At 34.8% G+C, this 15,930-nt stretch overlaps 1 protein-coding gene across 1 annotated transcript in view; it reads left to right on the top strand.

Annotated features, from left to right (window-relative positions):
* Positions 1-13,482, top strand: part of LOC150092800 (solute carrier family 45 member 3-like) — an 80,284-nt gene extending 66,802 nt beyond the window's left edge. Inside the window, exons 4-5 of the mRNA XM_090414676.1 lie at positions 7,662-7,885; positions 13,234-13,482. Coding sequence (XP_090270802.1) covers positions 7,662-7,885; positions 13,234-13,455 — 446 coding nt within the window. The 3' untranslated portion in view covers positions 13,456-13,482. The remainder of the gene's footprint in view (positions 1-7,661; positions 7,886-13,233) is intronic.
* The last annotated feature ends 2,448 nt before the right edge of the window (positions 13,483-15,930 follow it).

The raw sequence follows: 15,930 nt of genomic DNA, 5'->3' as shown, positions 1-15,930 counted from the left end.
TGGGGGGGGGGGGGGGTGGGGGGGGGGGGGGGTGGGGGGGGGGGGGGGTGGGGGGGGGGGGGGGTGGGGGGGGGGGGGGGTGGGGGGGGGGGGGGGTGGGGGGGGGGGGGGGTGGGGGGGGGGGGGGGTGGGGGGGGGGGGGGGTGGGGGGGGGGGGGGGTGGGGGGGGGGGGGGGTGGGGGGGGGGGGGGGTGGGGGGGGGGGGGGGTGGGGGGGGGGGGGGGTGGGGGGGGGGGGGGGTGGGGGGGGGGGGGGGTGGGGGGGGGGGGGGGTGGGGGGGGGGAAAGAATATAATTTCTTGTTAAGTGTAATTTACTCCATGTCTCATAGATGCATTGTTGCCATAAGACATGCAATATGTCTTATGGTGAAAACAGTAGATTGCAAGTATTTTAATAAGTATTGTTTTGCTAAAATGGCAGACACCCATTCCTCTATTTTCTGTCAAACCCATAAACAGAGGCAGCTGCTGATCATTTTCTGTTCACTGTCCAGCTCCAAATATCTCAAACTAACTTCTTATTCTCTTTCATTCCATCTCTCTCTCTCTCTCTGTGTGTGTGTGTGTGTGTGTGTGTGTGTGTGTGTGTGTGTGTGTGTGTGTGTGTGTGTGTGTGTGTGTGTGTTTTTTGGAAGAGTCTTCAGTTCTTTAAAAACCACATCTGCAAGTTTCTTCTTTCTACTCGATGACACTAATGTACTGTAGTTTCTGCAACCTGTTGTGAGGATAAAAAAAAATGTGTGTGTGCACAGTATATATAATATAACCTGTATAAATCACATGGAGAGACACAAGAAAAGTCTCATTGTTGATAGTGAGTATTGCTTTCACTGGTTCAGTACACAAGAATATACAGGAATTTGAAATATAAAGTGATCACCACTTTGTTTTGAGCAAGATAAAAGTATCATATCAAAAAGAAAAATATATATGAAAGTTTTAAAAAGAATCAGAGTTGAGTAACTTTTAGATTTGAACTGTAAACTTGCATATACAAATCCTGTATTAATAGAGAAAAAATGAAAGTATCCAAAAACAAAAACTACATCATAGAGACACAGCAACAAAATCTTAAGAAATTTATGATTAATATGGCCATGGAGGCATGTGGTGAATTGTTTGCAAGTACAGAAAATGAGTACTTCTTGGTGAACTCAAGAAGTTGAACATGCAGTCCTCTAAGAAGAGTAATTATATTAGAAGGTTCCTTAGGGAATACTGAGAACAATGTAAGAAATTTAAGGTATACCAAAGTAAAAGAAAATTCATAGAAACTCTTTTGGCAAAAGTATAGAAAATATATCATTGAATGTGGCAGAGTGTTTTTGAGGCTATTGGGGGGGAGGGGGGGAGCTAAGGAGTGGAGGAAAGAGTATTGTAAAAGGAATGAGAGATAATAAAGGTGACATATAAACTGAAAGGAGAGATTGATTTGTTTGGAGTAGTTATTAAATGGAAGTGACAGAGGCAGAAACAGAACAGTGTTGAAAATATTCAAGAGTAATGCAACCAGAAGTTCGTATCAGTGCTCAGTAGAAAAAAAACTGTCAGAAACCAAAAATGTAGAAGAGTAGCTGGAGTCGATATTTGAACAGAAAGCCCAAATGAAAGTTCTGCAGCGCTGACAGCTGTACTGCATAATTCAGAAGGCCTAGTCGGAAGATTAAATTTCAGATGGAGTACAGCTAACACAGTACCTACAGTATCTATAAAAAGGTAGAATAAAATTGTGAGAATTACAGAATAATTTCCCTATTGAGTGTTCCAGATATGATTTATGAAAGTATGCTTAAGGAAAGGCTAAGCAGATTAGGAAACTAGCTGCTCTCAGCCCAAATGGAGGAAATATAACAAGAATCTGTAATTAAATATTGAAGAGCTAGAAAAAAGTCTTAAAGTGAAAAGAGAAATGCTCGTTTTGTGGTATAAAAGAACTTTATACAGAGTAATGTATAAACTATATTGAAGAAAGTACAGGATAGTTTGATGTACCTATCAGGAATGTAGATCATGTTATGAAGGAAGGTGACATCATCAAATTCCTGATAGGTACCCTCTAAGAGTGTACAGTTACAGTGAAAAGTTTATCATTAACTTTGTACAACGGTTTTCACTCTGAATTATTTGTATGTCTGATATTCAACACTGTCGGATCTTATGTTTTGATCTTCTAAGTCACTAACAATGCATCAGTCCACCTAGTCTTCCTTTTGGTCTTATGACATCTTGGCATCAAACACCTGCTTTTCTGAACTCTCTTTTTCTGTTCTGTTTAAGCGAGCATACCACCTGACATTAGCTCTGCTTAAAATTCCTGAAATGCTAAAAATGTCAGGTTCCTTCCAAATATCTTCATTTCTAATACGATTCTGACAGTGACTCCATCTGTTCACTCTCCTAATGTTTAAATTAAATTATTAAATGAAAGTGACAGCAGCAGAAACAGAACAGTGGTTGAAAATATTCAAGAGGAATGCAAGCAAAAGTTTGCATCAGTGCTCAATAAAAACAAATAAATAAATAAAAACACTATCAAAAACCAGAAATGCAGAAAAAGTAGTTGGAGTAGATATTTGAACAGAAATGCCCAAATATGGAGGTCTGAAAGTTCTGTGTTCTCTCTGTACTCAACTGTTTTACTTCTAACCTAACTCTCAAATCCATGAGTTAAAATTATTATTATTATTATTATTCTGGGCAACTCCAAGGAGTCGACAGACTCATCGAGGGAGACCCTAATATCATGTCAAGAACAACTATTCGACATTCACACAGTATCTATCATACCTTGCCTTGAACTCATTCATGGTTGTAGCACCCACAACAGACTCTGGAAGCTTATTCCACTCATTCACCACCCTCCAAGTAAAGAACCTAGCTCTAACACCCTTGTCCAGTTTCCATGCATGGCCCCTAGTCCTCCCACCACCAGTCCTATTTTCAAAAATATCTTCTGGATCAATCTTATAGAAACCCTTCAGTAATTTGAATGTCTCAATCATATCACCTCTCCTTCGCCTATCACTAAAAATTGAAGCAAACCATCCTTTTTTGACTATCTATCACTAAAAATTGATTTCTTATAAACTAATTTCCCAGATTGTGAGATTGTCCTCCTTGGGGACTAAGTAACATACACTAAAAAAAATCGTCCAGAGAGGATGATTTTTTTTTTCTTGCACTTCCATAACACGAACTGGCTCCATTACTCCAATTTCAAAGATCAGGTTGGTAGAGAAGCTGAATCATTTGCCAACAGGTCATGACTAACACAAATAATCAATCTACCAACTAGAATACTAGTTAATTCTCATCATTCTACCAATGTTCTTGACCTTTTCTTAACCAACACTTCACCCAGATATACCATGGATGTTTGCTCTCCCCTTGGCAACTCTGTGTTATTATTCACGTCTCCTACTCTACGGTTTGTCCTCTGCCTAGCCAATCTCAGCCTTGTACCCTATGGCACTATAATTATGCCAACTGGGATAATTGGCATAATTATGGCCTCTGGATTTTTACGCTGTTTTCGTTCTCATGATCCAAACACCTGCACTGAACTAGTAACTGAAATATTCCTCACTGGAATGAGAGCCTTCATTCCCTACACCACTACAACCCCCCCCCCCCCCTTACACACACACACCTGTATCCAAGCCAATGTGCCTCTGCCATCCATGATAAAAATGGAGCCTTTGATAAATCTAAGCCATTGAACATGGCTTAGATTATAAACTCCAGCTTCTTATTCAGCTTATACAACAGTTAGAAACATGTGCAAAAAAAAAAAAATTTATGATTCCAGAGCAGACTTTGTAAGAATGAAATGCAACAAACTCGTGCCCTACTATTCAGATGATAAACAGTGCAAAACTGATTATGAAAAACTAGGAAAGCACCCAGCATTGATCAAATACATGCAGAATTCTTAAAAACAGGAAAGGAACAACTTTTGGAACCATTAAAAACATTATTTGAAAGGATCTACAAAAACGAAGCAGTGCCTAATCAGTTGGACCAAATCAGTCATAACTCCTATATACAAAAAAAAGGAGATAAAACAGAATGCAATAATTACAGAGGCATTAACTTCCTCAGTATTCCAAGTAAGGTTTTTACGAAAGTACTCCAAAAACAAATTAGGCCATGTATAGAACTGGCACTAGGAGAAGAACAAGCAGGTTTCAGACCAGGGCGAAGCACAATTGATCAACTATTCACCTTAAGACAGCTAATAGAAAAGACACTAGAGTACAACCAAAGTTGCTACATAAATTTCATAGACTTTTGTCAGGCAGTTGATTCAATCCGTAGAAGAGAACTATGGAAAATTATTGAAGGATTTGGAATTCCCAACAAAACCATAAGAATAATAAAGAATCTCTATGAGAAATCTGAAAGTGCAGTACGAATGGAGGACACCTTAACCAACTGGTTCCACACAGAGAGCAGAGTAAGACAGGGATGCAATCTGTCACCAGACCTGTTCAATCTTACACTGGAAGAAGCAACCAGTAAGGCCTTAAACAATGAAGACTCCGGAATCAAAATATATGGGGAAAATGTGACAAATTTAAAATTTGCAGACGACATTGCATTACTTTGAAGCACAGAAGAAAATCTACAGCGAATTTCTGATAAAATAAAGGAGGAGTGTATAAAATCTGGATTAAACATAAATATAGACAAAACAAATATGCAAATAGGAAAAAGAAGCACCAATCTGAAAATTGAAATTGATAGTAAGAATCTAGAGCAGGTAGAAAACTTCACCTACCTTGGAGGAGTTATTGAGTACAATGTTGAAATTATAAAAGATATAAACAGACAAATCAGTCAAGTATCCCAAACTTTTGGATGACTTAATAAAATATGGAAATCAAGAGACATCAAACAAGTAACAAAAGTAAGAATCTATGAAACAATGATCCTCCCAATACTCCCCTATGGAAGTGAATGCTGGAATCTCAAAAAGGCTGAAGAGAAAAAATTATTAGTTACTGAAATGGGTTGGCTAAGAAGATTACTTGGAGTATTTCTGCTGGATCGACTAAGAAACGAAGACCTAAGGAAACGACTAAAACCAGAAATAACAATAATAGGCAAAATCCAAGAAAGAAGACTGCGATAGTTTGGCCATGTGACCAGAATGGGAACAGAAACACTACCATCTAAAGCCCTGAATAGAACGATGGAAAGTAAAAGATCCAAAGGACAGCCCAGAATTAGATGGGTAGACAAAATGAAAGAGGACCTGAAAACCAAACTGGACAGAATTGTTCGGACTCTCCCGGGACAGACAGAAGTGGAAAGAGTTCATTCGGCCTCATCATCATCCACATAGCTGATGGAAGAGAGAAGAAGTCTGTGGTAGCAAATTATAGCCCAGTAAGAGTAACATATATCTCAGAAGTTGTGGTAAAAGTACTGGAAAAGTTGATCAAAAAGAGAATTCAGGAATGGGTGGATAAGAATATGATACTCTGTGAGAGAAACATGGCTTTGTGATGGGTTGATCGTGCCTTAGTAATCTGCCAACTTTTTATGATAGAGTGACAGTTGAGTTAGATAAAGGGAATGGCTACACGATGATACTGGTGTATTTTATAAAGACATTTGACATGATACCACATGAAACTCTGTTCAACAGTTACAAATCAAGGTGGATAAAAGGATGGAAGATGGACAGATCAAAAACAGATAGGTTTTTGATGAAACTAAACCAGATCTGATCTAGTAGAATAATTGTTTCTAGTTATAGTAATTAGTTTTTTAACATTTCTGATGATTCCTTGAAATGGCATGATGAAGAAACTATAATCACTATAGGCCATTTCAGTACACTATTACAGTACTTGGTTTTTTTGTTGTGAGGAGGTTCATCTTGATTATCTTACCTTTTTTTTCTCCAATCCTTATGTTCCTGCATACATATTTCTCCTTACTGGCCTGTTTGTCCCACAGCACATTCCAAATGAACAAATGATTTTGTACATACTCCTGTCTTTTTGAGTGGATAGTCTGTTTTAAATGTTTCTTACTACTGATACAGTTTTGCTTATAAACCCATTTAGTGTAATATCAAGTAATTTTATTTCACTTTTCTGAAGAAATGTACTATAATGTACATGAAACTAGTCAAGATTTTAGAATAATGCATTGTGATTCTGTCTACATGGTAACTGGAAATTAATTCTAATCATTATTAATTGTCAGTAATTTTTTAATGATGTATATTGGATCCTTATTTTGGATTAACTAAATTATTTGTTTCCTTCGAACTCTAATAGTACTATGGATTTTCCCTCTCTCTCTCATACAGTTGTGACCTAAAGTTGAGTAGTAACATTCTGTGGGACATATGTTATTTTTCCGTTTCTTTTTATATTCTTTCTGTGATATCCTTGTAACAAGACATGAAATATTTGTGCCAATAAATCTTTTTTACATTGTTGATTGTTATTCATTTTATAGACATACCTAGCACATTTTCTTAAAAATGTTAATCTGCAGACCATTAGTTTGCCTCTTTTTTTCTGGTCACGAGGTTGCTCCCTTTTTAACATGAGGTACATATAAACTGGATCTGTTATCATACAACTGTCTACCAGATTCTCTGTTTGCATGGCTTCTCATACTGTGACAGATAGGAAGCTTTGCCTGTTTAGTGAAGTAAATATCAAATATATGTACTACATAATACCCGAAAATTGGTAATTGCTATAATCTGGTCAAGAACCATAACAGTACAATATATATATAAAATCTGAGAGCTATAGATATAATCCTTGCCCAAATATTGTTCTTGTATATACCTAAAATTTATTAAGCCCATTTAATGTGAAATATAAATGTTAAACGTCACCAGGTCAAATGTACCAAGATTCTGTATTTAGTAATATCTGTTGTAATATTTTCTATTTTAGCATAGTTTGTTTTAGCATGACAAAATGCATAACATTATTAAAAATAAAAGATGATGTGCCTATCTTTATTTGTGTCATATAAATCAGTGTTTAAGAACAATTATTTTTCATTAAGCAATTAGTTTAAAATTAAGAAACCACAGAAAGAAGGCTTGTGTGTAGTTTCCTGATCTGTTAACACAAGTCTGCTTTGTTTGTTTTCTTAATTTTAAACTGATTGCTTAATGATCAGAGAAAACTTGATTGAAATAATTTTATGTCTATACACATCAAATTATATTTCTGACTTGAAAATCACATTCTGCGAGTGAATTTACTATCTACAGTGACATTTATATTGATATTGTAGATATCAAAATAACACCTGCATTTGTTTCGCATCTGGTATTTTGGCATTTTATCTCAAATTTTGATGTGTCGATTGCAGTATCAGCAACAAATAATATAATATTGAATCACAAGCTGTGATGACAGGGTCTTAAAAATCACACTGTAGAGAAATAACATGATGAACAAAAGCAAATAAAAAATAATAAAGGAAATAGCATTTAATGTATCCCTGTGACATTTTAGTACCTGCTCAGGTATCACAAACTGTAACTTATCATACAAGTTATTTCCTAATGAAGTTGATCTTAAAGATCTGTGTATGTAGATATATTCTTTTTTGTATCTTTATATCATATTTAAGTTTAATGTTCTAATTAGCTTTTTTTTTTTGGCTTTTTCAGCTGCTGTATATGCTGCTCTTGTGCAAGAAAAACTAATTCAACATTATGGACAGTGTGCAACATATATATTTGGAATGATGCTGTTTACTCTTAGCATGCTTGGAACCATTTTTTGTAGCAATTTAATATTAATTAATATCTTTGCAGCTCTATCAGGATTGGGATTTGCTGCAGTAACAACAATACCTTATAATTTATTGGCTGCCTATAACAACTCAAAAGAAGTAAGTAATAAAGTGAAAATTGCTGTATTAATTTGAATTTTTTAAACTATTTTATGTGTTGAATTTGAGTGAAATTTTGTCTTCCTGAAATGCAAAGCAAATGTTTTATTAAATATATTAGATTCAGTTGCAAGAATGCTTTGCATAGTCCACATGCAGATATGAGCACCTGTAACCATTTACGGAATAGACTTGGATAGATACATACACCTTATTCTTAGTCTCTACATCTGTCCATTGTTCTGGTTTGGTTAGTGTACAGAAAATTCATTGAAAACACTGACACTGAACAAAACAGTTGATCAACAGTTAACTGGTAAAAAAATTCATCGAAAGAGATTTGCTCAAAAAAAAAAATTTGCTGCATGACAGTTCACTGAAAACAATTAATATGAAAGGCGATTTATTCAAACTGCAAATCATCAAATAAACAATATGCCAAAAAATGAATGCAAGACAGATTCATAAAACATTTATTGGTTTTATTATTATTATCAGACTTTCATGGAATCAAAAGACTAGATTGTGGGAGAGCTCACTGTTTCAGTGCTTGTCACATTCCGGTCATCCACAACTCCCCATGCAAAAAAACCCCTGCTTATCCTCCTGCTCATACACTATCCTTTTATTTGAGAACCCCTAAAAGGTGAATTAATGATAATAAGAAGCATTTATATCAACTAAATAGCAGTGTAACTTGGACATACCATCACCTCACAGGCAAATAAATAAATGATTTATATATGAAGTGGGTTTTTTTATTAAAAAAAAAAAAAAATGACTAACCACTCAAAAGTGTGATTAAATGCTCACTTATCTCCTTCTCATCTTTTGATAGCAAAATTCATTCATTGATCCATATAAAATCTTTTTTTACAAACAAAACATATATATACTGATGGCATAAATATGTGTAGTCTCTGAGGAATGAATTAGCTTTTTGTAAATTTGATTCTTAAATTCAAATGACTGTCTTTAGTATCTGACATTTAATCAAACACTAAATTAACAGACATATGATAGACCATCTGATCTGTATTTTCCTCAAGCATGATCCCAATCACTGCAAAGGCCAAAGGACTGTAAATTAGTATTTTGAGCTATATGTTTTCCATAAAGTTATGGTGAATCAGGAGATGCCCAATTTGTAATGCGTCATCACATTGACCTTCCACAATAGTGAATCTGATTCCAGGAATTGCTGATGGTTGAGAAGCATCTTCCCATGCTGTTTGATGCTTTATTCTTATTCTTCTTGGTCTCTGTGGCATACTGCAGAGTTCCAGAATACTCATATCTCTTAGATACAGCTTTTTCTCCATTTCATCTGTTCCAGAGCAAAGTTTTTTGGTCTTATGTTGAACTTGTCTGTCAACAGAGGACTTGTATATATATTGTGTGGGAATAATGATGGTCTCCTATTTGGAAAATAAAGACTACTATTGTCTTCACATGACATTTCTTTAAATGTGGGAATGTTAATGCACTTGACAACAAAAGAGCTTAAAATAGCTCATTTAATAAAGGTGATACTCTTTGGTTGGAAAACTTTGATTCGAATCTCATCTTGTGATGCTAAGAACATTTATATGCCAACCAAGGTGACTGGGAATCCCACTTTTTTCCACCACAACAGGGTAACAATCCATCGACAAAGTTTAGTATTACTTAATGAAATATAATAGTGTTTGTTAGCCATATTTGCATAAAATACACCTGCATTCCATATATATATATATATATATATATGGATAAAATAAACTTGTTTTATAGTAATTTCCACTTTTATTCAGCTTATCTGCAACTTTTTTTTTCCCAAGATTTAGAAAAATTAATGTACTATGTTACTCAGTGACATCATTTTGGAATATTCAGTATATTCTGGAATTTGTTCTGCACATGAATATTTACAGATTCTTAAAAAAGAGGAGACACGATCAAAGCATAGGTATTAAAGGGGTTTTATACAATTGACACTAAAAAAAATTTTTCAGTACATGTAAGAAAGAGAGAGAACATTAACCACACTCTTGCAAAATTACCCATGGAAATTTTGCAAGAGTGTGGTTAATGAGGATGCTAGAAGTAACTTTTTGTGTTTCGAGGGTAGTGAATAGATGGAATGGGCTGCCAGAGATAGTTTGAGTACTTTATTCAGTGATTGAGTATAAAGAAAGGTATGATAAGTATTGTGTGAATAGTAGGTCTCCTGCAGTGAGTCTTCTGATTCCATGGAGAAAAATGAATTCAAGAATATTTCATTTAATTCTTTGATGTTAAATGCTATAACAAAAATGATTACAGTATTATTAATGGAATACTCACGAATGTCATACAGATTTGTATAATAGCTAGCCAGATGCAAAAGCTAGCTAGCGAAATCTGACAACTTTTCACTAAATTTAATTTAACCACTTTCAAATCCCATAAAAGCAAAGAGATATTTAACTGTTCTTGGGATCCTCTCCCTTTCTACACGCTTTATCTTATAAGGGTGTTTATCAAATAAGCTACACTTGTAATGTAATATATCATACATATAAGAGATTAGATGTTTAATCCAAATTACAAACGATGAACATGGTGACAAAAGAAAGCTCATTCCTGCATCAAACAGCCTTAACTTCTCTAAAATTTGATCCACTTTGACAGTCTTACTGCAGTTCATTGTTCTATTCCAAAGTGATAGCAAGCCTAGGCTTCAACAAATTCTTCCATAATTTATACCCAGGATTCCAGTACGTAGCTACACCAGCATTTTAGAACACACACTGTTCTTTTTTAAAACTACTCTATTCTCATACTGTCATCTAATATCAGCCTGATCACTCATCATTCACCATCTTAATTCCAGTTGTCACTCTTATAGTCATTCTGTTTTTATGTGTGCCCCATTCACAAAAGGTTGTTTTTTTTTTGTTTTTTTTGTGTGTTTGGATGTTTTACATAATCCAGAAACCTTAAACTAGAGACCAAACATCAAACTTTTTTCATGCCATCCTCAGGTCTCCATTAAGCTGGCTGAAGAAATTCATCTTTCACCTAAAGACATAGACAGATATCCATCTCTTTGGTGGAATTCAAACCTGCAGCCTGCTGATTGGAAAGTGAATATGTTAACCACTCATTCAACCAAGCCAGATTGTTTTAGACAATCTTCATAGTTAACACTGCTAAAAATGCAGTACCTAGGTGTATGCTAATTCATACCTTTTAAATGGTCTTGTGCATTTCTATGCCTCTCGAAACCATCAGATTGCTATGATTTTGAATTTTTTTAGTTTCCTCCTCCAAGGAAAGGTCAAACTCATTGTTAAGGTTAGATTCAGAATAGCAACAGTTTACCATTATCCTGATAGCTCTTAGCTTGTAGTGCATACATACATCCTTGAAATGACATGGGTATGGAAGTTGAAATGTCAAGGTAAATTATCATTACTCACTATAACAGAGCCTCAGTAGCTCAGTCAGTATAGACGAAGCCTTTGGTTGGAAAGACCTGGGTTCGATTCCCATCAGTGACGTGAGTTAGCCGGTCTCCTATGGAGGTAGGGGTTTTTTTCACCCAGAACAGGTAAACTGGCCACGAGAACACACACGAATTTCAGTCGTGAATATGTCCCAGCCATATGCCGGTCCTGAGCCTGGATAAAATTGGGGAGGTTGAGGAAAGCAATGATGAACTACCTTGTAAAAATCTCATCAGGAGTACTTTGTGGGTAATGCCTACAAAGTCGCCTATGCTCGGAAATAGCTGAAAGGGAAAATCAAAATCGCTATAACAAACTAGTAGAAAGTCCAAACGAAAGCCCATAGGCAGAATGCAGTGCTAAAAAAAATTTCACTATAGCAAATTATCTATCTATCTATCTATCCCAATGGCTTTAACAGGCCTTTAAGGCCCACAACCTTCCAAGCATGCTTGGATTTCGTAACCGAAATACGAGGATAGACTGGTCAATTCTATGCCTCAAGGTATTCTTGGCTGTATCCATGTGTGTTCACGGGGCCGGTTTGCCTGCTTGCGGGATGAAAAACACCAGATAAACTGGCGGAAAAAACCCTACTGCCCGCGCCCAATACCGGCTAACTTGGCTATGGCTGAGGAAGATCCTTCAGCTCCTCACGTCTTTGACGGGAATCGAACCTAGGACACTCCTTCCCCAGGCATATGGTTGCGAAGCGCAAAGCCACTAGGCTAACCGCGCAGATATAGCAAATTATCTACCACATCAAATTGTTTGTGTGGTTCATGAAAGTTTTCTACAGTAAGAGTCAACTAATTTTTTTCCCCTTCTCAAAAAGAATTGTTAAATTTATAAATTATTTCTTAATCATGCATTTATGTACTTATTTCACATTAATTTGCACAAATATTTTTTGATAATCTTCAAAAGATAATCAACTCAGTTTTGATATTTGTGATTTTTTTTTTCTCTCTCTAGCTGTATTGCATTTAATAGGTAAACTCAAATTGCTATCCTTTTATTTATAATTTAGCCAATTACAAAAAATTGTAATTCTTGACTTAATCAGCTTTTCTTTCTTGAGTAATCTCTTCTCTTGCCTTCATCTTTGACATAATCCTGACTAAATAAGCAGTGATTTAATGATTTAACGTGTGAAAAATCACACGTTAAATCATTAAATCACTGCTTATTTAGTCAGGATTTTTCACTGATTTTCCTCGCATTGCTGGCATAGTACAATTGTGTCGATTTGAGTAAAAGAGAGGGCATTTATTTACAAAGAGTGCAAGTTGTTTTAAGGTAATGTGTACTAGACATATTTGTAGATATTTATACACCTTACACACAGAAAAAATACAGAATTTTTTTCAAAAACTCAGATGTATTTCATCCAATATAACATGGACATCATCCCTGATAACTACATTCACAACATGATTCAAAGATGACATGAGCAGAGTACTTGATAAACACGTAAGGAGAGAAGTGGTAATTTATCCTTTTGTAGATGGTAAGAAAGAAGACAATTTCCAAGCTTGTTTGAAAGAAGTATATACACTGAATTTGCAAAGAATCCATGCTGTTTGTTCAGTAGTTCCTTTGGTGGGATATTGAAATTCTTTTCTAATATTCCTATTTATCAGCAAGCCAGTAAACACATGCTACATGGCTCATTCTTATGACTATGTTTTGAATGTAGTTACTGGTATTTCTTCCTGATGATATCCATGCTACACTGGGTGAAATATATTGGAATTTTGAATAATTTTATATTTTTTGTTAAGTGTAAAATGACTTTTTTTTCTCACACTTAGTATTTACTAAATTCAAATACTTGAAAGTACACAAATATTTATTTTTAAAATTTTCTTTTTTTAGGTTTACTACACTGATTGCTATTTAGAAAGAGGTATAGGAGAAGATATGGCAGTTTTAGATACTGCATTTTACCTTTCACAAATAATTCCTTCTTTGTTTTTAGGTTATATAGTACATCTTACAGGTTCTTCTGCTGCATATATGGTTATAGCTGCCATTTGTGGTGTCATTGCTTGCTACACTGCTACCTTTGTAACATATCCCTCCTGCCATTGTTTATGATGTATAAAGTATTGATATTGCAACGACTGTACAGACCTTTTTTCACTCAAGTTTTTTATCATGTGAATACATTTATATGCATCTATTTGCATTTTTTTAAATGAAGAAAAATTGTCTTTCACAAATTGTTATGGAGTAATATAACTGGAATCCAGTAATCAAGTGCCTTTGTTGCTTCCAAGGTTGCTATTAAAATAAAAACAAACAGACAGAATTCTTTCTTATATACCAAAAATAGAGACCTTATTTTGATGTTGATGAAACTGTTTTTAAAGGTAAATATTTTCAAAATATTTTTATATTGTGAGTTTTAAGATTTTTACTATAGTATTTTTAATCATCCCTTAGAGTAGAGCTAGTTTGAGCATTATTTTCGTTACATTATTTTTAATAAATGGAAAAGCATTCTTACTCTTTAGTATTGAACGAAGTAAAATTAAGCTTCATCTTTCTTAGGTTGTAGAAATTTAATTTCTACAAGAATTGATATGATATCTTGCAAGATATCATATTAGTGCCATCTTTATCATATCTTGGTGTTGATTTTACCCTTTGTCATGTTTCCAGAAAAGCAATAATGAGAGTTTTACAAATACATAAGTATGTATTTCTTAAATTAGCAGATTAATAATATTGTATTTCTCTGATATTAAGTGATTTTTTTAAATATAAATTATAATTTTGAAGTTAAAAGCTGAGTAGTTAAGTCATCTGTAATTAAGGCAACTAACTCTGTAGGCTTTAACTCTAGTGCTTTAATTTCTTTCATATTATAAACCTGCATGCATTATTAATAATATTAAGTCATTCTACTTCAATTTGGTAAACTGGGGGAGATGATTGACTCACTATAACAATCACTGTTATAATAATTAAGGGGATACAAATCCCTTGTTGTTCAACTGCCAGTAAGCAAAACTCTAAGATCGAGAACTATGAATCTATGGGTTTCATATATACCGAAAAACTATCGGCGAATCCAAGTGTAAATGACCACTTGTTAGTACAACACCAAGGCAACTCGAAGCAAAGATGGAGCAAGCTCCCTCACTATCCTTGCTATTTTCTCATAATGTAAAAACACAGCCCCTAGGGGATGTAATACTAATTTCATTATGAGGAGAGGTCACTACCCAGACTGGTTTCAACCTTTTTTGAGGTCTCATCAGTGAGTAGGTAGACCTGGAAGATAACAAGGTTTAAGTGAAAAGAACTTGCATACCTTTACTATACGAATGCCATAAAGGTGAACAACAAGGGATTTGTATCCCCTTAATTATTATTAAGGATGCCAGAAAAATAGCCATTTGGCTTTCAAATTATGTTATAATCACTGTTATAGTAAACTTCAGTTGTTATACCAAATTGCTGAAAAAAATTCCTTGTTGGTGCTCCATAGCATTAGTATTTTTTTTAATCCTTCCACTTCAAGTATTCCTTTCATCCCTACAGGTTTGTTATACTGAGTGTTGACTGTACTATTTCCAAAAGTTTTATGAAGTATATATATCTTCCAATAAAACAAACATAAAACTTATTTCTATTGTGGAATAAACACGTCTGTAGATAATAAATCATCATCATCAATTTCTTGATGTTACCCTCAAGGGGTGTTCAGGATACTATAACAGTGCTACATGATTAAATTTACATTAATCTCCTGTCTGCAATTTTCTTCAAAATTAGTTTATTACTGTCACCACTCCAATATTGTCATATCTAATATTTTGTGCTTCTAAGGCACTTCTGATTGAATCAATCTACCTAGACCTTGGTCTTCCTCAGAGTCTCTTTACTGCCATCTCGACATCAAACACGTTTTGCTAGTCCTTCCTCACTCATTCTATTTAAATGGCCAGTACCATCTTAGGTTAGCTCTACTTACACATTAATGAATGCTAACAATGTCAATGTCAATTTCCTTCTAATATCTTCATTTTGAAAATTTTTTTATGTGTGCGCCTTGTCATATTCCCATGATTTCTCAATGATTTGTTATAAAGTGAAAATCTGATCTTGACAACCTCTATTTGGTCTGAACCCAGGTTTCTCCAACTTTCTCTTCCACAATCTTTCTCAACCTCTTTTTCAAGTGTGCTAGCATAAATCTTACTTTGGAACACTTAGCAGAGAAATTACTCTGTAATTCTCACATTTAGCTTTATTCCCTTTTTTTTTATAAATGGTAACTATTAGAGCTCTACTCCAATCATCTGGACTTCGACCATCTAACCAGGCCCTTTGAATTATGCAGTGTAGCCACTGTAAAATTTTTATACCTCCATACTTAAGCATTTCTGGTTGAATATCATCTACCCCAGCTTCCTTTCTGCATTTCATATGTTTGATGGGTTTTTTTCTACTTCAAGTATTGATATGTACTCCTTTTTGCATTCCTCTTGAAAATGTTCTGTCACTGCTTGTTTTGTTTAACACTCTTTCAAAGTAATTACTCTAGACATCTAGGATATCCTT

Source organism: Typopeltis vanoorti, chromosome 25 (genome assembly GCF_054136105.1).
Source record: "Typopeltis vanoorti isolate ZY-2024b chromosome 25, IOZ_Tvanoo_1.0, whole genome shotgun sequence".
In the NCBI taxonomy this organism is placed as follows: domain Eukaryota; kingdom Metazoa; phylum Arthropoda; class Arachnida; order Uropygi; family Thelyphonidae; genus Typopeltis; species Typopeltis vanoorti.
The sequence above is the reverse complement of the archived record's forward strand: the minus strand, read 5'-3'. Positions and strand labels throughout refer to the sequence as shown.